Source organism: Morone saxatilis, unplaced genomic scaffold, assembly GCF_004916995.1.
Source record: "Morone saxatilis isolate NCDOM2014 unplaced genomic scaffold, NCSU_SB_2.0 Contig22, whole genome shotgun sequence".
NCBI lineage: Eukaryota > Metazoa > Chordata > Actinopteri > Moronidae > Morone > Morone saxatilis.
Window position 1 is genome coordinate 18,396,546 of NW_023339785.1, and position 22,211 is coordinate 18,418,756.

The 22,211-nt window shown below is 40.6% G+C and overlaps 3 protein-coding genes across 5 annotated transcripts in view; 1 reads left to right on the forward strand and 2 right to left on the reverse strand.

Annotated features, from left to right (window-relative positions):
* Nucleotides 1-655: 655 nt before the first annotated feature.
* LOC118334130 (platelet-derived growth factor receptor-like protein) lies at nucleotides 656-3,638 on the reverse strand. The gene is made up of 7 exons (XM_035669966.1): nucleotides 3,452-3,638; nucleotides 3,032-3,177; nucleotides 2,796-2,938; nucleotides 2,565-2,716; nucleotides 2,118-2,411; nucleotides 1,363-1,502; nucleotides 656-1,023 (listed from the first exon to the last, which is right to left on the reverse strand). Exons 1-7 carry the CDS (start codon nucleotides 3,531-3,533, stop codon nucleotides 817-819), a joined length of 1,164 nt encoding a protein of 387 aa, XP_035525859.1. The 5' UTR covers nucleotides 3,534-3,638; the 3' UTR covers nucleotides 656-816.
* An 888-nt stretch (nucleotides 3,639-4,526) lies between these two features.
* LOC118334129 (cationic amino acid transporter 2-like) lies at nucleotides 4,527-11,627 on the reverse strand. Of its 2 annotated transcripts, XM_035669964.1 has the most exons (14): nucleotides 11,517-11,627; nucleotides 10,158-10,227; nucleotides 9,847-9,868; nucleotides 9,055-9,428; nucleotides 8,369-8,524; nucleotides 8,117-8,282; nucleotides 7,831-7,967; nucleotides 6,897-7,119; nucleotides 6,419-6,555; nucleotides 6,219-6,321; nucleotides 5,992-6,125; nucleotides 5,678-5,844; nucleotides 5,467-5,575; nucleotides 5,249-5,379 (listed from the first exon to the last, which is right to left on the reverse strand). In XM_035669964.1, exons 4-14 carry the CDS (start codon nucleotides 9,422-9,424, stop codon nucleotides 5,249-5,251), a joined length of 1,833 nt encoding a protein of 610 aa, XP_035525857.1. In that variant the 5' UTR covers nucleotides 9,425-9,428; nucleotides 9,847-9,868; nucleotides 10,158-10,227; nucleotides 11,517-11,627. The 2 variants fall into 2 exon arrangements, with proteins under 2 accessions (XP_035525858.1, XP_035525857.1); XM_035669965.1 differs by lacking the exons at nucleotides 9,847-9,868; nucleotides 10,158-10,227; nucleotides 11,517-11,627 and having other exon boundaries at nucleotides 4,527-5,379; nucleotides 9,055-9,424.
* Nucleotides 11,628-13,084: 1,457 nt separating this feature from the next.
* The window catches only part of anxa6 (annexin A6), a 12,656-nt gene continuing 3,529 nt past the window's right edge, over nucleotides 13,085-22,211 (forward strand). The window contains exons 1-17 of one of the 2 annotated variants that reach the window (XM_035669193.1): nucleotides 13,085-13,372; nucleotides 14,354-14,409; nucleotides 16,376-16,460; nucleotides 16,622-16,716; nucleotides 16,808-16,921; nucleotides 16,999-17,089; nucleotides 17,180-17,259; nucleotides 17,390-17,446; nucleotides 18,326-18,419; nucleotides 19,124-19,219; nucleotides 19,315-19,373; nucleotides 19,580-19,702; nucleotides 19,790-19,848; nucleotides 20,134-20,212; nucleotides 21,132-21,213; nucleotides 21,304-21,398; nucleotides 21,522-21,635. In XM_035669193.1, coding sequence (XP_035525086.1) covers nucleotides 14,407-14,409; nucleotides 16,376-16,460; nucleotides 16,622-16,716; nucleotides 16,808-16,921; nucleotides 16,999-17,089; nucleotides 17,180-17,259; nucleotides 17,390-17,446; nucleotides 18,326-18,419; nucleotides 19,124-19,219; nucleotides 19,315-19,373; nucleotides 19,580-19,702; nucleotides 19,790-19,848; nucleotides 20,134-20,212; nucleotides 21,132-21,213; nucleotides 21,304-21,398; nucleotides 21,522-21,635 — 1,326 coding nt within the window. In that variant the 5' untranslated portion in view covers nucleotides 13,085-13,372; nucleotides 14,354-14,406. The remainder of the gene's footprint in view (nucleotides 13,373-14,353; nucleotides 14,410-16,375; nucleotides 16,461-16,621; nucleotides 16,717-16,807; nucleotides 16,922-16,998; nucleotides 17,090-17,179; nucleotides 17,260-17,389; nucleotides 17,447-18,325; nucleotides 18,420-19,123; nucleotides 19,220-19,314; nucleotides 19,374-19,579; nucleotides 19,703-19,789; nucleotides 19,849-20,133; nucleotides 20,213-21,131; nucleotides 21,214-21,303; nucleotides 21,399-21,521; nucleotides 21,636-22,211) is intronic. The other variant, XM_035669194.1, reaches the window with a different exon arrangement.

Below are 22,211 nucleotides of genomic sequence, written 5' to 3' on the forward strand. Positions count from 1 at the left end.
GGAAATGTAGTTTGCAAGTACTGTGAGGCCTTTATGGGTTATATTGAACTCATATAGTGTGTTTTTCTAAATAGACAGACACAATAAAACCTGGTCCTGGGTGGGGTTATTTCAGAGTGCTGGTTGGTCTCTTGGTAAATGATGAAGCTGCCCTGTGCAGTGTGCTGTGTGCAGTGAACACCTGGATTCATACAGAGGGAGTCAATAGGGGCCCCCTAACAGACTAATACAGCTACTGACTGTATCCTTCTGAGCGAAAACACATTTCTGTAAGGCTGCACCTAAAAATTATTTTCATTGTCGATTAATTGTTTAGTCGCAAAATAGTGCAACATTTAAAATATATATACTCATAATTTTGTTTTTTCTGTATAGCAACATTTCTCTTTTAGTGTAAACAATTATGAATGTAATTATGAATATTACAACCCAGTGTTAATTAATATATATGTTGTGACCCATATTTTTGGGTACGATATCTCACTCTAATAATATCATCATCATGTTTTATTGTTTATTTTATTTTATTTATTTTCTATGCCTTTATGTTTGGCAGGGAGAAATAAGTAGAAAAAGACAGAGCAACAGTGTCAGTATATAAAACGTACAAGCTTAATGCACAACAATTTACATACATTCATTTAAACAACAAAATCTCAAGTTATCATTGTAATGCCGCAGTGTGTGTTCATTACTAATAGCAACAGGAGGAGATGATTTATTGTAATTATGTGTTCATATGAAATGAAATCAAATAAAATACTGTTTAATACTGTGAGAGAAAGCAATCTGGTGATATCATTCAGTTTTGATGCTTTATGGTTTCTTAGGTTTGGCTTTAGGGACCACTTTAACGGTTGTGGACGCTGATGTGGCTCCTTGCAGGTTCTGGGCGGTGCAGGTGTAAGTTCCCTGGTCCACGTCCCTCACCTCTTCCACCAGGAGGACAGACTGAGACTGCTGTCGAATAGTCCCTCCACCCACTGGGCTGATGCTCTCATGTGTGTACAGAGGCCTTCCAATCTGCAACCAATACAGGCGCCCCGTTCAGTTTGGAAATAAACACATACAGCATGGAAAGTAACCTCTTTACAATAAGCCATTAAGTCTTTAAGGTTAATAAGTAAATAGTTATAGGCCTGGATGCTCTGCAGTCCATAGGTTGGTGGCCTCTTAACTAATAACCAACTAGCCAGAAAGACAAAGTAAGCTGTAAAGACAGATGTGCGTCAATAACACGAATACTTCCCTTTATTTGTTTCAAAATCAACCTGAAATGTATATTTTTTATGCATAATAATGGCTTATTAGTGATCTGTAGAGCATTAACAAATAACAGCCATCTCTTCCTGAGTGTCTGACCTGCTGTCCTGGGTAATCCCAGGTGAACTCTACGACCACGTCCTGTTCTCCCACCACGGAGCAGCTGACACGCAGATTCTCCCCCACAGTCACTGAGCTTGAGGAGGCCTGGATTACTGGAGCAGGAGGGGCCATGGGGTCTGAAGGCAAATGTGGAGGATAAGTGCGTTATGAAAGCGCTAAGTCACACACTGAACAATAATTGTATAGTTGTATCTGTGTGCAGTTTGTATGTTCAGCCTGTTTTGTCCTGTTGCTGTTGACTAATTTGTGAGTCCTGTTTTCTGATTTACCGTCTAACTAGAAAAGACAACATTTTGAGAAGAAAATTCACTGATGAAACTTTGCAGTTTAAATGTTTAAAAAGTCGAAACAGCTGAAGTTGTAGTTCAACTTGCAGTGAAAACGCGAATACTGAACGAAGTTGAATTAGCAATGAAAAGTGAAGTGCTGAGAGTTTAAGATGATTCAGTTCAAGCACCGAAAGGAGTTGAAACATCTGTTGAGTTATATGTGGAAAACAACCAACAAGTGTTGTTTGCAGCTTTTCTGATAAATTACTTTAACAAGTAAAAAAACAAAATCAGTTTTTGTTTCCATTGCCTAACTGATTAATTGGTCATTCACTGTATGCAAGTTAGGACATGATTTGCTCATGATTGCAATCCTTGCTGTCTGATGCATGCTGGGATAGTCTGCAATCATCAATGAATGTATGATTAAGTGAATGGATGGCTTCGTTTGGCAGCACTCACAGTTAACATAGATGAGCATGTACTTGGTGGAGCTCTGCCTCAGGTTGCCCAGACTGGCTACGCAGTACAAGGCTCCGGCGTGATATGGCCGGGGTCGATGAATGGTGAAGCCCTTCTTCACATTAAAGGAGATCTCCGTCCCGTCCACTGCCACCTCCACTGGTGGAAACTCGCGGTGCAGAGTTACTTTAGCCTTAGGTGACGTCACCTGGCAAGGGAGGACCGTCGGCCAGTTGGTTCTCAGCTGAATCACTTCGTAGTAGTCAGACGACGGGACAAATAGTTCTTGTGGGTCTGATTGGCACAGCGGGAAGATATGGCAGATTGATGATAAGATTAAATGTGAGTGTAAAAAGGCTTCCTATCAAGCTGGCATTGAAATAAAGCAGAGGCCTGCAATTTTTGAGAAGTGCATGTGTAAGCAACAATAAAGTTGATTTATTGTACCGGGAAAGAAGACAAAGACTTTGACAGCTTTGTCATACTCCTTCCTGCAGTCTGTGTCTTCACAGTACATAGGATAACAAGTGTACTCTCCTGTGTCTGCGCCAGTAGTGTTGACTAATGTCAACACGCTGTATCGCTCGTGTTGGACGATCCTACAGAGCCAAAACAGGAAAATGTCACAGAACATGCTGACAGATAACACATTTTTAAGATTTCTCAACTCAACCTTACCTGAGCCTTCCATCATCATCCTCCTCCAGGTAAGAGGGGACGCTCCACTGCACTGGTTTGCCCCTGCACCTCAGCTCCAGAGTGTCTCCTGTCTGCACACTTATGGTCTCTCCCACCTTTTTAAACTTCCCTTTGTTTAGCACCTTTATGTGTCAGATACAAAACAATATTTTTTCTGTGTGTTTGATGAAGGTTCCTCTCACTTTTGAAAAGGTATTGAGGGCTAGATGAAATACCTGCGTGAGGAAGGTCTGTGCTGGGGCTGCAGGTGTGGCTTTGATCTTGGGTTTGGCTGTTACAGCTCTGGGGCCTTTATTTGTTGATTTCCCAAGTTTGCTTGGCTTGGGCTTCCTCTCTGGAGTGGTCCTCTGTTCTTGGGCGTCTTTTTGACAATAAATGACGCGTTGTAGAGAGCATGTGAGGCATGAATACTTTGCAAATATAGATACAATAATCATATGAATTGAGCGATAAGTAGTTGCTGTCTTAATAAAAAAGGGATTCAGTAAGATTGTTGTGTGTGGTAATTGTATCAATTTGATCAGATGTCAACTTCTAGAGTAAGCCATGCATGCATTAGGCCAACAGAAATCTCCCTCCTTAGTAATTTTAGGAACGCGGGTTCACAGAACTGCTCAGCAAGTGAATAAACTTACCTAACTCGAAGATTACGGCACAAATAAGGAGAGCGCTCAGCACCAGTCTCCGCTTTGACCCGGGCAGGTTCACCAAAGGCATGATTGATCAGTGGGATATCAAAGTGGTCTGTGGATTGTTAGTTCATTCAGTTCAACACAGAAAATATACCGCAGAAACCAAAAGGAGGGAAGGAGAGAGAGACGAGGAGGAGGGCAGAGCTTGCAAAGAAAGCCGTCAGCTGTTTACCAGAATCACACAAATTCCTCCTCCTGAGAGTGGCATTAGTACCTCAAATTCCTCCTGACTGGCTCAATGGAGGCTTTCAAGCCTGTCCGGACCAATGAGGGTCCAGAGGCAGAGGCCCCTCCATGTGGAATTGCACAGCCTGTTTGCTTAGCTGCTGGACTGGAAGTGTGCTGGCAGCATGAGTCTGGCCCTCCAAAACACACCACACAGCCCAGACGAAGACTGCGGCAAGGTTATTAAAGGCATTTGGGCCCAATAAACCTTATGTCGTACATATGCTGCTTGTCTTGCCAGGAGTAAAACAAATCACAGGCTTGACCAGCTTTAGACTAATAAATTGCACAAACTCATACATGTTCTTCTGCTTCATGTAAAGCATCAAATAGCCTTTAGGTACTTTGAAACACTGACAGGATCCCACATTTCTAGTGTGAAACAATTATTTGATAAACAAGATTTTAATGTGAAAATCCATCCATTTAGACCAATATTTCTTTTGCACAGATTGTAAAACTTTAGGAAAACTTTAGATTTTGATTTGATTCTGACTACAATGTCTCTCTACTCTCCTGTTATCCTAAGGGTTTTGCATATTTGATTAAATCCATAGCATGCTGTACCCAGTGAGAACAATGTAAACCTCTCCTTTTGAGGGACTAGCTAAGCCATGATTTTGAACATGACACAGGTAAGCGGCTGTGAAAGGTTCTTTTGTTCTCAGTGAACTGCTGGCAGTGAGCCGGTCTCTGGCTCTTTATCCAAGATTACGAGTGGAACTGGACTATTCCTTCAGCATGCCCTGCAGAAACTCCAGATTGTACTCGTCTTGAAAACTTCTTTTTAATTAAGGAATACATTTACAATATTTAATTAGAAAACATGTACAGTTTCCGTATTTACAGTTTGAAGCAATAAACAATTAATAAAGTGAATCTTGAACACGCTAAGAGCAAAAAAATAGGACATTTCCACAAGATTTTCTGTATCTACATTATACACGCTTTTCTACAGTCTAACTGTATATTTTGATATGTAAGAAACAGTTCTCTTGTTATTCATAATCATATTTAAATTTGTATAAAATCATAATTAATCTACATTTTACAGGTGGTATGAAAAGTGCAAACTTGTTATTTAAGTTGAATAAAATTGTAATTATCAGCATAAAACAGTTTGAGCCCTTTTTTTCTTTTTCTTTTCATTTTTTTCTTTTCATCATTCATGGTGTAAACTACTTTGATACTACTTTAGAGGCTCCAGGACAAGGCTCTCACATTGATACAGGCAACATACACATGTCCAAAAATATGCCAGGCATCATTTCAGTGTTGGCAGTGACAATATTTAGATAAATTACAAAATTCATCAACATGTAAAAGTGTAAATGTGAAATAAAAGTTAAAACTTGGCCCATCTGTCCATTTGTCTGCGTTTCAACACTGTACACCTTACAGACATTAAACACAACAGCAACAGATCAGCACCGGTGCATGTAAAACAGTAGTTATACACTTAAAGCAGTTACTCACTGTAACATCTCAATCTATTTCTCTCCACTCAAGCCGAGCTCAGAATTTTTCTTCTTTGATAATGTTCTTGTCTGTTATGCTGCTGACAGTTTCAATCCTCATCTGGCCGGCCCTGAGACGCTTCCTTTGAACACTGTTACGCATACCGTAGCCAAAATATATGAGTAAGCCTGGAGAAAGAAGATGGGGACCATTACAGTTCAGCAGCTAACTCAATAAAATCCCTATAAACCTTTCAAGCAGAAATACTGTCTTACCCACTAACATCCAGATAGCGTATCGTAACCATGTGTCTGCGCCTAACTGGACCATCAGGTAGACGTTGATGAGTGTACTCACTATAGGCAAAGCTGGGAGCAAAGGCACCTGTGACCAGAGAAAGTAGGGGATGTGGGGTTAGTTTATGTTGAATTTACAAAAAAACATAAAAAATGATGGATGTAAGATACACAGTTTATATGTTCTCACCATGAAAGTTGCCTTGGTTGCATTTTGTGGGTGCCTCCAGATGATGAAAACGTTGAGCACCACGATAAAGGCGAGGATGCAGACGATCACGATACTCCACGCTTCCATATTGGCAAGAGCATCTATGGCTTGTGTCAGGGTGACACACAACGCAACCACACATGCAACTGCAGAAATAGAAAAGATGAACATGACAGATCAGTTCGAGAACCAGAAACAACAGGGGGAATTCTCAAAAACAAATAAATTATTGGTGGTTAATAAAAGGTACTAGAGTGCATGCAATGTGCTTCGGTGGTGTGTGCCTTACTTACCAGAGAATACAGTCAAGAGTGTGACTGTTCTGGAGGTGGAGGAAGTGGGAGATGATGGAGGCTTTAGGAAGCCAAACTTGGTCTTTAATTCTATGATCTGTAGGTCAGTGTCTTCGGATGGACCCACTTGGTACCTTGATTGCAAAAACACATTTCAAAAAATGAGTTTTGGAGTTTTTCAGCATTCTAAGTAGGTCTAAGTCAGAGAGGAATAAAAATAAATATACCTCAGTATCAAGATGCATATGGCCACCAGTGTGTAAGCAAACAGAGTGCCGATGGACATCATTTCCACCAAAGCTTCCAGGTCAAACAGCAGGGCCATGATGGCTAAAGATGACAAACAGGCAATATGGATTTACTTCCAGTCTATAAACCTCACCACATGTACATAGAAGCTAATAGCTAACAGCTGTAGCATCTGTACCTGCCACCGTTCCAGACGATATGGTAGCTATAGCAGGGCTGCCCTTGGGGGTGACTTTGGTCAGGGGATGGAAAAGCAGGCCGTCTCTTGCCATGGCGAACATCACCCGGGGCATAGGGAACATCGAACCCAGCAGGCTGGGGAGACCAATGCAAACAATCCATGACCATCTAAATGCTTTATAAACAGACTAAAGTCTTATTTTATTTGGGAAAGTGTAAGACCCTGGCCTTTCCTGATTAATTAGTAGTAGTAATAGTTAATTAAAGACAGTAACATTGATGCCAAACTTAGATGTATGATGTTTTGATATTTTGTTGATGTGATTTGATGCCCGTCCTCAGATGGTGATGATGATGATGTATTTTAAACTCAACAGATTCCTTTTTATAGGAAATATAACTGACAATCTTTTTGTGCTATGCTATGTTAATAATATGTGTGTAATGAGTGACCTGGTAGCACAAAGGTATCATACCTGGTGGACAGGGCACACAGGGATCCCACGGCCACTACGTATTTGGCGGGACCCCAGCCGACGTATTCAAAGGCCACTGGCAGGGGGCTTTTTTCACTGAGCAAGTAGTAGGGCATCATCAGGGTGAGAGCAGCAGACACAGCAAAGTACGCCAGGAAACAGATAAGTAGTGAGGCCACAATGCCCACAGGGACAGACTTCTGGGGGTTCTTCACTTCCTCACCTGTAAAGAACAGAATAAAGAATCTTAATAAGATTTATTACTTAGGTTTGTTACGTAATACAAGAGATGGAACATCATGAACAGATATTGCAGTAATAATGTGTAAGACAGTGATCATTTATGAAGATAAGAAGAATTCTCCTTTACTGCTCTTATCAAGTTATAAATAAGTAGGAAGGTTATTGTATCATCTTGACTGTTCAGTACTGAGCGTTCTGCTTTCAACCACATCTATTGACCTTCATCAGACAGAGTTTGCTCAGATATCAAGGAGATGGTTCAGTTGTTATCAGGTGATCAATTCTATACCCAGAGTCACATGATGACAACTGAACTATCTCTATGACAACTGAACAAACACCCTCTCCTGATGAAGGCCATTAGATGTGGATACATCAGTCAAATCTTTACACTTAATTTATAATTTAATTTGCCAATTAATTCAGTTTTGATGGATTTTAATATTATATTACACAGATATCAATACTACTTTCAATAGAGGAATTGCACTGTGTAAAATTCTCACAATTTAATCACATTTCAACAATTATAGCACACCAAACATCTTCAAATCGATGGCTACTTTTAGCACACATTTCCGCTTTGTCACTGTTTATATTATGTGTATTTGAGCTCACATATATTTATTAAAGAATCATCTACTATATATGATTGCACTGATACTTATAAAGGGAGAAGAGGTCCTCTGACCTGTTGTAGCAATGCAGTCAAATCCAACAAAAGCATAGAAACATGTTGCAGCCCCAGCCAGTGTTCCACTGATGCCATAGGGGAAAAATCCCCCCTCTCCATATATACTCGTCACATTGGCATTAGAGCTCAGGTTTCTGCAGTGGGGAGATTAATTTGTGGTTAATTCCAGTATGATAACCAGGAGAACAATACTACTGTATTTATGTAAGACAGTCTCCTGCACACACCCAAACACAGACAGCATTATATATATATATATATATATATTGCTCTTTGACATTACTTGAATTCTGTTGTGGCGTTTATCAAAGCCTCTTCACTGATACGCCAGTTGGAGATGTCACCCTTGATGAATCCAGAGATGGCCACAAACACCAGCACCAGGATGTTGATTGCTGTGAAGATCTTATTGATCATTGTTGACTCTTTCACTCCAAATGCCAGCACACCTTCACGAAGAAACATGGTGAATGTTAACCTTTATTTTGTACATATGACGGTCGCCACCATAACAACACCCGTTTTATAATTTTACCTGACAGTAGCAAGATGAGAACAGCGGCAAAGACGTCTGGGTAAGGTGCAAGGCCAGGGAGGCCCATAGCTGCATTTTCTTCAAAATATTTAGATATGTGGCCACCTATGAGGTCATCAAATGTCCCGCTCCATGCTAGAGCAACACTGGATGTCCCTGAGCAGATAGAGACAGAACGATGCAATAAACTAATCAGTTTGAGTCACCACTTAACGGTAGTCATAAACAGAAAATACTGATGATGATGTTTCCTTTTGTTTCTCTTAAACGCTTTACGACTGTGTTATTCCTGGTTTATGGGGTTACCAACATGGAAAAAGAAGATGATTAGTGAAAAAAAAACTCAAACAAAACTCTAAAATTGTCACTGTTAAAAGAGCCAAGAATATGCTTCTACAGCAGGTGAAAGGTCAAGAGCTTCTCCTGTTGATGGTTGATCATTTATGGGTTTCAGCTGTTTTCAGTGAACTAAACATGTTGCATAAGGGAAAAAGGATGCAAGTCACAAGTTTGAGCCAGAGATTGATATTAGGACAGAGAATAATATTTTCTGTAAATTTTTTGGCATATTCAGGCTAAATTTCAATTGTCAACAACAGAACTATTATAAAAGAACTTGTTCCCAAAACCTAAATCACTGAATACTAGACATGATAATCAATTATAATCCTGTGTATCACACTTACCTATGACATAGGAGAGTAACAGATTCCACCCAGTAATAAAAGCCAATAGCTCTCCAACAGTCACGTAGCTGTAAAGGTAAGCTGAGCCAGTTTTAGGAACCCGGGACCCAAACTCTGCATAGCACAACCCGGCAAATATGGATGCCAGGGCAGCAATGAAGAAGGAGATGATGATGCTGGGTCCAGCAGTGTCTCTGGCTACCTCTCCAGACAGGACGTAGACCCCGGCCCCCAGGGTGCTGCCCACACCGAGGGCCACCAGGTCCAGAGTGGTCAGGCATCGGTTAAATGTGGACTGCTCCCCCTCGGGCTCCAGGGGCTTCCTCCGAGAAACGCTCACCAGAAAGGATTTCACCCAGCCGCACGACATGCTTCTAAGGGTTTGGATCAGGATGGAAAGATGTGGGCAGGTGGAACAGGTGGGAGTGCAGTTTGATGTTAATGAGAAAGTGGAAGAAAGAGTGAGGCGACAGAAGAGGAGTGGAGAGGAAAGGGCGGATTGGTGAACCTGTGAATAATTGTCAGATCAGCCCTACAGTAGAACACAGTCTTCAGTCTTCAAGCATTTTTTTAAACCTATTTTTAGTCTAACAATGGACTTGCATTGGCAAAAGGTACTACTTATTTTAGAAAAAACACTAAAATGAAACACCTGTAAACAGCAGAGACTTGGACAATTTTAATTTAGTTGAAGTGAAATTGTTATTATGATAAAATGTAACTCAAATGACAGGCTCTGCTAATATTTAACAGAATTTACATTAATGATAAAATAAGACTGAATTCACTCACCTCTCCTGCTTCACAGGTGTGCCTAGAAGAGACAATTAGAAGTTTCCGTCATTCCCCCAAATCACATTATTCCTTTATACTTGCCCTTCTTTATCACCCCCCTGATATGATAGTGCTGATGGCTGGAGTTTTCATTGCCGCCCACAGCACAAAAACAACGCCCTGCCCCCGAACTGCACTTTACTCAACCTTCAATTACTTACAGAATTACTTCCTTGAACATTTCTGAGGAATGTGAGAGATTCCTTTATAATTTGCTCTTCACCTGGCAATAAAAAAAATATTTTCCAATTTGCAAAGTTTGTTCTCACCTCAGCAGAGCAGTATCATGTCAGAGATAACTCCTCCTCTCAGTCTGATTCAGGGCTACTTGTGACACTGCTAAAATCAAATGAAAAAATCTAATTAAAAACACTCCAAAATAAAGATGAGACCTTTATATTTTATCAGAAATGCAGAGTTTCCTTTGTCTCAACAGAAAAACTAGAAAACTGTGTTTATATTACCTGTGTTATGTCATGTCTGCTTTACATAAAAAACATTGTACATTTTCCTTACTCATAAATGACTACACCTGTTGCCCAATTTAAAAAAAGTAATTGTATTGTTAATTAACTTCTGAACCAGAAGACCAGATTTAAGCCATATCTGACACAGCAGGGATGAAAGCAATGAAAAGAAGATTAACTAACGACAAAAGGAAATTAGATTTCTTTTGTACAAAAAATGTGTATATAGTGTATATATATGTGTATAATGCTCATACACATGCTTGTAATGTCAGTTAGAGCTGTGGCTTTGATAATCTCTTCATGATTATGCTATCAAGATAATCCAAGACTTTAAGGTACACATTCGTTTATGACTTTGGATTTTGTCCTTCACAGAAAGGAACCAGTAGAAAAGAAACAGGAAAAACTGAGAGAAATAAACTTCATTAAAAAAACAACAACCTCTGACTACATTCTCAAAGTCTGACAACCACAATTAAACATTATGATGTATTGCTTTTCAGATAACCCTCCAAAACTATACTGTATGTTCTCACAGTGTGTTTACATGCTATACACAGCTATGTTGCAGCTCTCCTGCTTTATAGGAACCGTGTCCCCATCTGTACCTGGAGGTGTGAGCCTGCCAGACTAATGGCCCAGTGAGTTAATGAAACAGAGGAGGACAAAGCACCTTTCATGGCTTACGCATACAGCAGGCTGCACACTTACTCTTTGAGAGGTAGCTTTCGCCTTCTCATCTCCCATCAGGGGATTTCAGTTCACCTAATCCCTCCTGGCATCTACTTGAGCAGGCCGGAGGCGAGTGGGAAGGCAGCCCGTGTGGACGGTCAAAGTACCTTTGACCAAACTTAAGCTGCAGGCTTCCTATCTGCAGATCTCACTGGTTGAGATGCCGTCTCCAGAGGAATAATAGAGTAATACTTAACTAAATAACAGCTACTCCACACGTGATGTGCAGCTTTATGATCAGAGGGTTGATCTTGATCACAGTGCAGCTCAGTTAAAGTTTATTAATGTGTTATTTATGGCTCTACTGTGCAATCAAAGAAGACACCTCAGATGCAGTGTTACAGATACATACTATTTCATTAAATTCACAGATGCAAGTTAAAGCAGTGGTCAGGGATATGAATCTGACACACACAAGTTATTTACCTTGTCTTCAGTACCACGAGGAGTGACTGGTGACTGTAGTGAAAACACCGCAATGAAGCAAAAATATCCGTGCTGTTGACTTGGATGAAGGAAACATGATTTCTACTGCGATATATACAACACTGGTCTGTGTGACCCTCCCACTCAATGGAATTACTTACAAAGTAGCCTTTCTCACTCCCATCCATTGGATCATAATGTGCTCATTATTGCATGGAAGGCACAGGGTAAGAATTGTGAACCGCTAAACCTATTCAGAATGTCAAAAATGCTTTTGTGCTCACTTTATTTGTTTTCTTTTCTTGTTGTCGTTGTTTTCACAAGTTTTCGTTAATTCGTTTTTTAAACTCACGGAGTTGTAGGATGCATAAATAGATCTTAGGGATTTGAAAACTGAAATAATGAATCTGTTATAATTACAAGTTATAAATAAGATAAAAATTAAAAGGGAAAAAACATGTAGATAAAATAAAATATTTAAAATCATTTTCAATACAGAATAAACATGTTTTCTGTAAATGATAATGACTTTATTTCAAGCCCTTGGGGATGTTAGTGAATTCAGAAATGCAGGTCAGGTTCTCATTATCAGTGTGTAATGCATTTTAAAAGCAGAAGAGGTCAGTATACAACAATTAGCCTACATTTAATTCCTGGTGCCTCCCACCTCCATCTGTGTTTACCTCATATGGTTCCCTCTCTCTCTGAACACTGGTGTAGGGAAAATTAGAGCTCCACGATAATATGATATAGAGACATAAGAATAGGAGGAACTGGGTGCTGGGTACATCATAAACGGTTCAAACAGAGGCATGTATAAAAAATGTCCTTCCTGTTAAGACAGTAACCTTGGTTTAGTGATGCTAGGTTGAAAATGATAATAGTAACCACAAAGTGTCAGTGACACTGGGGTTGGCTTCCAGTCAGAGTGAAACATACTGAGTCATGCTTCTGCTATGTGTGTCAGTGGACTGTCTGTAAGCCTCTGGGCTTCCTGGAAGTCACCTCTTCTCTCTCATCATATCCAAACTCCATACAACATTTTATTTTACAATAATGAAGACAGTAGATAAAAGTAAATTCCAGTTTAAACTAATGTATGAAGCCTGTTTTAGTGTCTGTGCCTCATTTCATAGCACCACTGAGAGTTTATTTACAGCCTCTGTTTAATTTGTTTCATATTTTCATTTTTTTCCTTCTGTAATCCACAATGCTGACATGGCCTCTCATCCCCCCCTTGCCCCCTAACTATGCTGGTGTCTGCTCTCTTCCCCCTCTTACTGGAAAAGACGCCTGAATGGACAGAAATAGAGCAGGCATGCTGTCACATCAGTGGCAGCAAGCTCCTCTCACAGTTGAACTCTCAGTCATGTGACAAAGGTCAGAAATTCGGCAACTTGCACTAAATAAAGGTGTGCGTGTTTCTTACGTTTCTTCACGCATTTAAAAAGCTTTTAGGTGTTTTTAAAGAGAGGTACATGTTTGGTCCACAGAAAGCAAAAAATAAACGCAAGAACGTAAGCTGCTGGTGTCTGCGTTTTCCAGATGCAGCAGCAGCTCTGCAGAAAAAGCTGTGCGTAAAACTGTGCGTCCTTCATGATTTTAGTAGACTTGACTTAAGACGAGATGTTACCCGGTCACATACGTTTTAAATCGGAGGCTATATCATCTTTACCATAAGCCTTTTCCCTGCACACACACTAGGGGAGCGACTGCCGCAGTCGTTGCGTCACAGAGGAAACGTAACTGGACTGCCTGAGTCTGACCGGAGGAGACAGACAGACCGGGTGATCGGGGACAGAGCTGAGACAGCTGTAGCACTCTCACCGGACACCGACAGTTCCTGCACCGAGAAGGTAAGCAATTTTCTGCCGTTTGGAGATATCACGAAGCAAAAACTGCGTCTGGAGTAGTTAGTCTTTGAGATGCGTCTTTATTATTAAATGTGCCAATTAATCGAAGCAAGCAGCAAGTTAACACTGGGAGATAGTTGGAATTGAGTTAAGTGGATATAAAAAAGATACAATCACAACTACATCATCTTTGCTTTGTTATAATCAAAAGTAAAGCAAAGTTGGAATGAAAAATCTACAGTTGGTTACAAGTTTATTCTATAGTGTGGGGTACAGAGAAGGGTGTGGCTCTGTATATAGAGGCCCAGTCCCCCTCCCTCCAGACCTTGATTCTGACATTAACTGTGCATGCTATTTTGGGAGAGCTTCACTTCTGTGTTAAGCAAACAGCACAGCTTTTAAAACCTGGATGAAGTTTTCTCTCTGTGTGTATCTGTAGAAAAGCTGAATAGGTATAAGTATACATTTGTCCTCTCAAAATCTAATCTGTAGAAATGTGATGTAAGTTTTGCACTGAGATTCTAAATTCAGACAAAGTAAAGTTAGCAGAAGTAGTTTCTCTGTAGTAACTGGCCTTCCATATGCTTTACTTGTCTGAATGGCTGCTTTATAGGTTAAACCGTGGCTGCATGGAAAATGTGACTATAGTTAGGTAGAATAGTCTTAATTCAGACCCCATCTGCAGACGTGTCATTTTAAGTGAATGTGAGGTCTAATATAAACTTCTCTCCCTGCTCTGTTTCTTGTGCTGTTCTTCCCTCTTGCTCAGAATTACTGTAGGTGGTGACAAAGTTTTAAGCACAGCACATTGAACAGACCACTTTGTTAGATTTACTCAGGAAATGATGACAGATCATCTTCGTGCACACTCTCTCTTTGCAACACAATTTCCCGCACTTCAGAGGGGAATGACACCCTCACAAGGGCAGGGGTGTTTCGCAATGCAGCTATTCAAACCTACATCAGCATTTCTCTGTCTTCTAGGCCCGAAACTATTGATTCCTGCTCAGTGTTGACACAGAAGACCAAATATAGAAATGGTAAGTAGACAGGACTCTTCTTGCATTATGTAAGTAGGCTATGATGTGCATTATATCAGACTGCTGGGGGTTTTGTGTACCACTGAATGAGGTGTGGAGAGAGTGAGGTCTTTTTTCTGCCACCTGCCACCATGTGAGTCCTCCCCATCATAAAGGCGGCAGTGTAGGGTGTCATTGCTACCTGTGGCGCCTGCACATCTGACAGACACACATGACAGCTTCTTTCTAAAGGGAGTAGCTTTGTCGAATTATTTAAGGCTTGTGCAGAGGTCCAAATGTATTGTCCGAGCTATAAGTCAGTGCCCTGTTGTTCTGGTCTTGCCTGAAGTGAAACTCACACTTGTTCCTGCTAGGGAGGAAGGAAAAGACTGGAGATTTAGCTCATAAAAATAAATCCAATAAAGCTTTTCATAAGAAATGTGGTTATTTTAGTTAAAGGCCTGTTGCTAGGGGCTAGTATTTGTGGCCCGGTTGCTATGTGGGTGAAGCTCTCCAGCTGTCGTGAAGAGTGATGGTCGCTGTAGTGAAGCAGAGGGTCAGCGCATGTGTAGTGGCCCCTGAGCAGGGTTAGGAGCACATTTTGGCTGACTGCCTCAATGCAGCAGTGATCTCTACGGTAGCAGCTGCAGTTTGAGCTTTCAATATGGAGGCCAAGTTTTCTTATTTCCCACAGTGAATGAGCTAATTACTTTACAACTCCATAGAGACAAAATGACCTAGCTAAGATCATGTTCATAAGTGTTGGCAGCTACTTTCATTTTTACAACAATGTCCTTATGCAGAGCTTTATGTTTTCTTTACATGCCCAGTGGAGTTTGTATGTATGTGCTGTGGTATGACAGACCCCTGCAATGGCAGCTACTTTGTGTGCAACCTGACCCCCTGCTGCTCGTACACACCCACTGTCCCCTATCCCTACACACATATGCTGGCCTCTCTCTCTCTCACACACACCACACACACAACACACACACACACACACACACACCACCACCCACCCCAAACACTCTCAACACACACACACACACACACACAGGTATTCCTCTGGTCTGCTGAGGGTGAGGCGTGCAAGCAGTCAGCTGCTGTAATGCCAGACTTGGCTTCACCTTCTGTCCCAGTGTCCCGTCACTGCCACTCTTACACAGTCCACTGCTCACACTCAGCAAGGGAGTATGCATCATGTCCTAGTAGAAAAATGGGATATGCAGTGAAAACCTGTGATCCTGAAAAAGTAAAAATAAGTATTTTATGAGAAGTTTTACATCCAACCTCTTTCTCAACTCGATGAAGGAGAAAGGAGAAAACACCTTTTTCCTTCAGAGAACCCTTTTTAATCAGAGTAAACTGACGTCCCCTGACTAAGTGACATATTTTGTAGATGTTATATTTTATATTCAATGCATAACAATAACATACAGATCAACTGATATATTGTACAAATAACCTGAATACAAGTTAAGCACGAACACTGGAGATAGGATAGGCCCTAACATGCGTGATATATTTTTAACAGTTTCTTACACCCCTTTAAAATCACAAAAGGGCATTGTGTGAAGCTTTGGCAGCCCTAGTGGGGCTTCCCCGACCCCCAGGTTGGCGTTATTATAAGCAGGCAATGTTATTACCCCTGGCTTTACCTTTCTTGGGTTTTATGCCATTATCATTGTTGCTATGACTTTGACACTTCCCTGAGCGGTGGCCAGTAGCCTCAGCTCAGTAGCCACAACCCAGCTGGCTGCTGTCAGCACCAATCTGACACACACCCACTGTTAAGACTCATTCCACCAAAACATCCCAGACATAATTAGAAATCCTGTTTCAGATATACTGGAGTCTTTAGGGACTCTGCTAGGGGGATAATATGATCATGCGTAAGCTGTATTTCTATGTGAGACATCCTACATTACTGTGTTCTTGAGTCATCACAATCAAACATTTCCTCTGAAATTCACAATTGTTCTTACAGGTGTTCAGAGGCACAGTCACAGACGCTCCGGACTTTGATCCCAGCGCTGATGCAGAGGGTCTTTACAATGCCATGAAAGGCATCGGTGAGTGCCTCACTCCTCCGTGATTTTTGGCCATGAAGGCGAAAGGGTCATCTTTCATTTTCTCCACTTGTAGGCTGAGTGATCGCACAAAGAATTTCACACAGCAGTTGTGACAGGTCTGAGCTGAAGGTTGTTGAAAAATGTTGCCTTGTGTTTCTCAGGCAGTGACAAAGAGGCCATACTGGACCTGGTCACCTCAAGAAGCAATGCACAGAGGCAGGAAATCATTGCAGCGTACAAAAGCAGCTTTGGACAGGTACAATGAAAGATGGTTTAAGTATCATGCCATGCAGTAACATACACATCTATCTAGTTATAGCTCCACTATGTTTGTGTTGTTTCAACAGGACCTGATTGAGGATCTGAAGTATGAGCTTACGGGCAAATTTGAGCGTCTCATTGTCAGTCTGATGAGAACCCCAGCCTACCATGATGCCAAAGAAATCCATGATGCTGTCAAAGTAAGGCATTTACTTAATAGTAAGATGCTTTATCCTAAGAAAGTTACTTCATATTTAACTTGATGCTCTGTTTCAAGGGAGCTGGAACAAACGAGAAATGCCTTATTGAAATCATGGCATCTAGAAACAACAAACAGATACATGACATGGTTGAAGCATACAAGGATGGTAAGACACATTCAATAATATGTCATTTTAAATCAACATATTATGTGTTTAGTATCCCTCAGCATTTGACAATGATGTCTGTGCCTCCAGCCTATGGCAGTGACATAGAGGAGGATATAATCGCAGACACTTCAGGTCACTTTAAGAAGATGCTGGTTGTTTTACTTCAGGTCAGTTCCCAGACGAGTTGATTTTATCACCAGCGAAGTATCCAGTCAACCGTACAGTGACTGTCATAGCCACAGTACTTTTAACCACTGATTGATCTGCAGCATGTTGTTTTTGATTTGATGGTTCCAGGGGACCAGAGATGAGTCAGGAGTGGTGGACGCAGACCTAGTGGAGCAGGATGCACAAGTGAGAATTTGAACATTTTATGACTAGTAGATAAGTGCAGCATGCTTGTTGACTTTATATGGCCTTCTTTAAATAATCTTTGAATCTGTAAACGTCCAGTGTGTCACATTTAGGAAGACCTATTGGCAGAGATGGAATAAAATATTTATAGGTACGTTTTGATTAGTGTATAATCACCAGAAAATAAGAATTTGTATGTTTTTGTTACTTTAGAATGCGACAATATTAAGCCACCATGTTAAGTAGCCCAGAAAGGACAAACCAATCACTGACCCTAGATAGGCCCATTAGTGAGAGGGGAGTTACAATCTGCAACTACACCACTAGTTGTTAAAGTATAACTTTTTTTTATGTTTGTGGGTATAATTAATTTTCTTTACGTTAGCAGTACTTTCAAATATTATAATAGTAACATGTAGGTGACAGTTAAATCGCTTAATTTCTATATATTGTTACTTTTACCTACATTATATTATAGATATCATTCAAGTCTTTTTTAATAACAATTAAAACATGTATCAACAAAACTACGAGCCATACTAGCGGCTCTGTAAGGCTGACAAAGTGGTGCTTTACACTAAAAGCTAACAACAGCATGCTAACATTTTCACACTGACAACTGCTAATATGCTGTTTAGCAGGTAGTCTATTTTACCATCTTAGTGTGTTAACATGTACATAATAGCACTAAACCCAAAGCACAGCAAAACTAATGATGGGAATGTTAATTAACCAAATTGGTGGATTTTTTAAAAAATTCTGAAAAGCCTGCATAAAATATTAATTTGCATTGTACAATCAGGTTACTAACTAAGGTAGATGTAAAAAAAGAAATTCTCTCCATGTTCTCATTGTGTGCTTTCTAACCTTTCTACGTAGGATCTGTATGCAGCTGGAGAAGAGCAGTGGGGGACCGACGAGGCCAAATTCATCATGATCCTGGGAAACCGTAGTGTGACCCACCTCCAAATGGGTGAGAACAGCTCTCAGGGAAATTATCACCACAGTGAGGCATCCGGACATTCCCACTCCTCTACCACTGCCACTTATATGTCTAATGCCAATTAAGCTGTATGAGGCCTGCTGCTCAGAACTGAAATTTAAATATGTGCATCACAAGGCCATTACAGACATAAAATGCAGGTTGTTTAACAGAATGAGAGCTTTTCGGAGAAAGAAAGATGAAGAAAAAAAGTACATATTTTTGTATAGTTAGTCACTATTTTGTGGATGGTAGCATTTGTTCAAAGCTAACAGGCCCTGTGTAACAAGGCTCTACAGCCACCAGCATGCTATCATGCTCACAATGATGATGCTAACATCTTTAGCAGGTAGTATTTGTCATATTCACCATCTCATTAGAGGTAGCTTAGAAGCTAAGTAGCATGCTGATATTTATTTATTCTGATATAAGAAGTGAACTAAATTTAACATGACTTAACTGGAAGTGCTGGTGCCCCATGTACCAAGGCTAAAGGGTTGGGTTATGCTCTTGGTTTGACTCTGCTCACGCGTGGCCCTTTGCTGTGTCATCCTCTCTCCCTCTCTCTCTCTCTCTCTCTCTCTCTCCTGTCACTCTACAACTGTCATTATTAATTAAAGACAATAAAAGCCCACATATATTTATATATATATATATATAATATATATTAAAATGTTGTCTACTGTTGTCTTTAGTTTTTGATGAATATGAGAAGATTACAGAGCTGTCCATAGAGGACAGCATAAAGAATGAGCTGTCTGGGGACTTTGAGACGCTGATGTTGGCTGTCGGTAAGAAACACGCTTAAAGTACTGCTTTATGAAGACATGGGGAATGTCAAGTTGTTGATTAACACTGGGCTCTCTCTTCTTGTTTTTTCTCACAGTCCAGTGCATAAGGAGTGTTCCCATGTTCTTTGCCAGACGCCTTTACAAGTCAATGAAGGTAATCATACTCTAACTAAAAATAACTATTCTGTCCGGTTCCAAACTATGTGCAGACAGATATGCCTTAGCTACACAGAAATTGTGACACATTTTTCTTTGTAGTGGCAGATTGTAGTCTAACTCTTTGATATGATATTTGAATTTAATTAGGTTTACTTATAGTTGCCTTAGTATCCTGACCCTAAACACTCTGATTCATTCCAGGGTCTCGGTACAGCTGACAACACCCTGATCAGGATCATGATTTCTCGCTCTGAAATAGACATGTTGGACATTCGAGAGTGTTTCCGTTTAAGATACGAAAAGTCCCTTCATAACATGATAAAGGTTGGTTAAACACTTTAAAAATGTAATAACTAGCGTCAGATGATTATACACCTATAACCTAATTCTGTGTATGTTTAAACCTGTCAGGATGACACATCAGGGGATTACAAGAGGACTCTGCTTAATCTGTGTGGAGGAGATGATGAGTAAGTTACAGTGTGGCTGCAAGCAACAGCAGCAACCAGATGGGGGTGATAGAGCACCATTTTTCAGGAGCTATTGTTTTTCTGAGGGGAGTATAACTCTAAAAAAATGTGTGTTGACTTAATGGGAGAGGCATGTTGTCATTGCAATAGTGAAGAGACGTATGAAAACTTTCTTAAAGCAGCAGATTTAAGTTTATTTAATAATTGATCCATGTTCCCACTCTGTACCACTTGAGGGTTCTGCTTTGCTTAGTGTGTTGTCTCATATCAAACTGACCATTACAGCTTAGCTGGAGAGTTCTTCCCTGAAGCTGCTCAGATAGCCTACAAGATGTGGGAAACAAGTTCTATGACCAAAGTCCAGGTTTGGGCCCCATCCGCTCCCACTTTAGACGTGTCTGCATGTTTGGCTTTGCAGTGGCATGCATCCTAATTACCTGCTTGCCCTGCAGTGACCCTGCTTCTCGCAGTGCCCTGAACTTGTGCTGATAACACTGCCATGCCTGCACAGTGAAGGCTTTGTGCACTGTGAACATGATCAGAATGCTGTTCACTCAAATACAAATAGTTTTTGTTATAATGCGCTCTCCAAACCTCTGTTTGAATGTCACAAAGATCTCAGCATTTTTGTCAACAATAGCTTGCCTCACTAACACTAACTGTTTTGTTGACTGAGTTGTTTTTCAGCCTACCCACCTTTTTATTTTTGGTGGTGTCATGGCCTCTAACCTTAAGAGGGCACTTTCCCTCCCAAATGTCAGGAGATTATTATCAGAAATCTTAATATGCTGTTTTCAGAATTATGATAACAGCTGAATCATTTTTTTTCTTTTCTCTTTTGCATATGTTGTAGATTTCTGCATGTTTAGTGCTTTAAGCCAGTTGTTCCCAACCTGATGGTCTGGACCCCCACTAGGGGTCACCAAAGATTCAAGGCCTTCTTGATTTTAAGGGATGTAAGAAAACCTGTACCTGAACACAAGCTATATTCAGAGAGAAAAATCTGCAGTTAAAACAACCGAAGAGCCAAAGCTCAAAATATTGAATTGAATATAATATGAAATATCCATAAGATATACCACAGTCAGGGGTCGTCAGTTTACTCAATTATAGAAAAGGTGTCCCTTAAAGAAAAAGTTTGGGAACCACTACTTTAAGCATACTTAATTTAATATGTTTTTAACCAAGTGAAACTTTCTTTGCTGCTGCACATTGTGTGTGTGTGTGTGTGTGTGTAATTATTGAATCTCACTCTTCTAATTATGTTATTCCACTTGCATTAGCTGAGGCCAACTCTCCGTCCTGCATCCAGTTTTGACCCCGCTGCTGATGCACAAGCACTGAGGAAAGCTATGAAGGGATTTGGTATGCAACAACGAAAGCTAAAGCACATTTACTCTGCTACAATTCTACGCAACAAGTTTTACAAATGTTACTGCCCGTTACTGCCTACAGGAACAGATGAAGATGCAATCATTGACATCGTTGCACAGAGAAGCAATGCTCAGAGGCAAGAGATCAGACAGACCTTCAAATCCCTCCTGGGAAGGGTGAGAGGAACACATTTCTTGTATATCGACTACTGGATATGTTAAACTCAACATCGCTCATTTGCTTCAAGCTGTTTCCTGCAGCGACTTTATAACGACTATGTGTGTTTAATCTGTCCTCAGGATCTGATGAAGGACCTGAAGTCTGAACTGTCAAAGAACTTAGAAAGGCTGATCATTGGGCTCATGCTGAGCCATGCAGAGTTTGATGCTAAAATGATGAGGAAGGCAATGGAGGTACAGATGATCCAAGACTGGCTGTCACTGATTAATTTACAGTATATATGTAGATCATGGGTTAAATTTACCCCTTCATAAATAAACTATTAATTATTTTATTTTTCTGTGACGGTTGATGTTAAGCAGAGAGGCATAGTGTGTAATTGTCATGGCATTGATGCTGCGTCAATGCCATGACAATTACACAGAATGTATTTGGAAGTCAAATAACTTTGCATTTTAGGTATTTATAACTCACTATAGCAATGACTGAATTTGCTTGTGTAGAAAAGTGACCTTTACTCTGAATGGTCTTATATGGTCACAAGCAGTGAATGGCCCTATGTGCTATTTAGGCCTAATAAAAGTCAAGGTACCCCTAAACTTTGAGCTATACGTCACCAAACTCACTTCCTGGTTTCTAGTTGTGAAGATATAGACGTGCCACATGAATGTCTCACACCAGTGTTTCCTCCATGTTGATTTTGGAGCAGCAGCCCGCAATTTCTGCCGCCACGGTATCAGAAATGGGGCAGACGCACAATGTAGTCACGGTTAAATGATCCTGCCGACATAATGCAGCCCCGTTGGCTG